General features: G+C 49.2%; 1 protein-coding gene across 1 annotated transcript in view; it reads right to left on the reverse strand.

Annotated features, from left to right (window-relative positions):
• TUBB (tubulin beta class I) overlaps positions 1-1033 on the reverse strand; it is a 4528-nt gene extending 3495 nt beyond the window's left edge. The window contains exon 1 of the mRNA XM_077754955.1: positions 804-1033. Within this exon, the coding sequence (XP_077611081.1) occupies positions 804-860 (57 nt within the window). The 5' untranslated portion in view covers positions 861-1033. The remainder of the gene's footprint in view (positions 1-803) is intronic.
• Between the last annotated feature and the right edge of the window lie 999 nt (positions 1034-2032).

The following is a 2032-nucleotide window of genomic DNA, read 5'->3' on the forward strand; positions in this document are numbered from 1 at the left end:
CGCGCGCAAAAAAAAAAAAAAAAAACCCACCACTGCCCCCCAACTCTGCCTTGGCCTCGGTATTTTATTCTTTTGCCAGCTTTTAATCCCTCGCTTTAAATACGGATTCTCTTCTTTTCTACCCCTGGTTATTCCTGAGGCACCCTTTGGAGAAAAGAAAGAACTCTCCTGCTCTTACCCGAGATCTGTTCACGCCCTAAAAGGGTCTCTTAACGGGAGATGAAAGGAAATAAAATTAATTCAGCCCCTACTAGTCTTCCATCCACAAGAACTACGGGGTCGCCCCTCAGGGATCGCGGGCGCACGAGATGCCTATCTTCTGGGAAGGGCACGGCGCAGCAGAGCCCACCCTGGCGCACCGCATCCCCCAGCCCACGGTGGGATCCGGACACTCCGCAGCCGCCGCCCAGCCCTTCCCCCTCCGACGAAACCCAGCCAAGGGGGATGCACATGGGAAACCCCGCTTCGCTTTGTCTCCAACCGTTTCCGCATCTTCCTCGCTCCCCGGTTCTCAGACCGTTAGAACACTTTCAAGTAAAATCTTAAAAAACTACGGTCTTCCCACCCCCAAACCCGAAAGATACTTAATAGCTTCCCCAAAACAAGTCAGCGAGGAATAATTTCCCATTTTTTCAAAAGCAAAATCTAGCTACAAAGGTCTATTATGTATTGAAAACTTTTGGGGGACAAAGCCCAATTATAGATGAAATGTAAATATGTCCCACAACCATCTTTCATCATTTATCTGGATTTCTTCCATCCCAAAAGAAATATAATTAAAATAAGAGGGTTAAAATCCTTACCTTGGCACCGATCTGGTTGCCACACTGACCGGCCTGGATGTGCACGATTTCCCTCATTGTTAAATTTTATTTCAATTTTTTTGCTCGCCTCAAGGTGTATACGGGGCAAGAAAATAATATGGGATTTTTTTTTTCCTGTACTGCTGGTCGCAGGCTGGAAGGATGGGACGTGTCCCGGAGCCTGAAGCAGCGAGGTCCGAACACAGAGGCAGGAAGGTTCTGAGAGGGAGAAAGGAGAGGGGAGGGCAAAGGAGGGAAGGCGGGCAGGGCGGGGCGCGCATGCGCCCAGGCTGGGAGGCGGGAGAACGAGCCTAGCGCCGCGGTCGAGAGACAAAGCCTTATCTAAACTGGCCCTGATTAGTCGATGCCAGTCACGTATGAGACTCCCATTGGTCTATGCTCTGAGGGACGAACGCCGGCCTTACTGGGAGTTGTAGTCCTCCATTGTTGTCCACGCTGCAAAATGAAGGGAGGGATGGGTGGATACTAGATTTTTGGTTTGGGTGTTGTGTTTTGTTTTGTTGATAAATGATCTTGTGCAAGATTTCTTTAGCCCATGCCTGAGTTTTCGTACGAAGAGGGAGGTGTTTTCGGGGACACAGTAATTGGGAACCCTGGGGTGTCAGGCGTTAGAAGGTGGAGTGGGCACGCCCTGAACGCTCCCTGCTGCGGTAGCTCTTGGGAATAGAGGGCTGCTTAGCTCAGCGAAAACAGGAGAAATGCGGCACTCTGCTCTGCTATCTAACGGCTGGACATTTGGTGACCCAAGGCATGAGCTCCAGTAAGCCGCTCCTCCCCCAGATAGGATAAAGAGGGTATTGCCCCTCTGCTATGTCCTCGGAATTTTCTGATAATGTTTACAAAGAGTAACAAAATTGCAGCAATGGCTTTTTAGAAGAGAGATAATTGAGGGTGTGTTCAAAGAATAAGTTGAATGGTTTAGAGAAACTGGTATCTGGAATCTGAGAAGACTGAAGTCTCTGTTCACGTGTAAAGGGTTCTGGGCCTTAGAGCAGCACTGAAGACACTGCTTTTGTCAGGGAACTATTGAGAGCGTGATAGAATTTCGGTGTCTTCCAGCCTGCCTCTGTAGACACTTAAGTGAAAGTGTTTTTCAGTCTGCTGAATTCACTGGCCATTGCAGTCTTTAAAAAGCCTCAGAATTGAGGGGCGCCTGGGTGGTCTACTCGGTTAAGCATCTGACTTTCGCTTGGGTCATGATCTCGCGT

This window comes from Crocuta crocuta, unplaced genomic scaffold (genome assembly GCF_008692635.1).
Source record: "Crocuta crocuta isolate KB4526 unplaced genomic scaffold, BGI_CrCroc_1.0 scaffold242, whole genome shotgun sequence".
Classification (NCBI taxonomy): domain Eukaryota; kingdom Metazoa; phylum Chordata; class Mammalia; order Carnivora; family Hyaenidae; genus Crocuta; species Crocuta crocuta.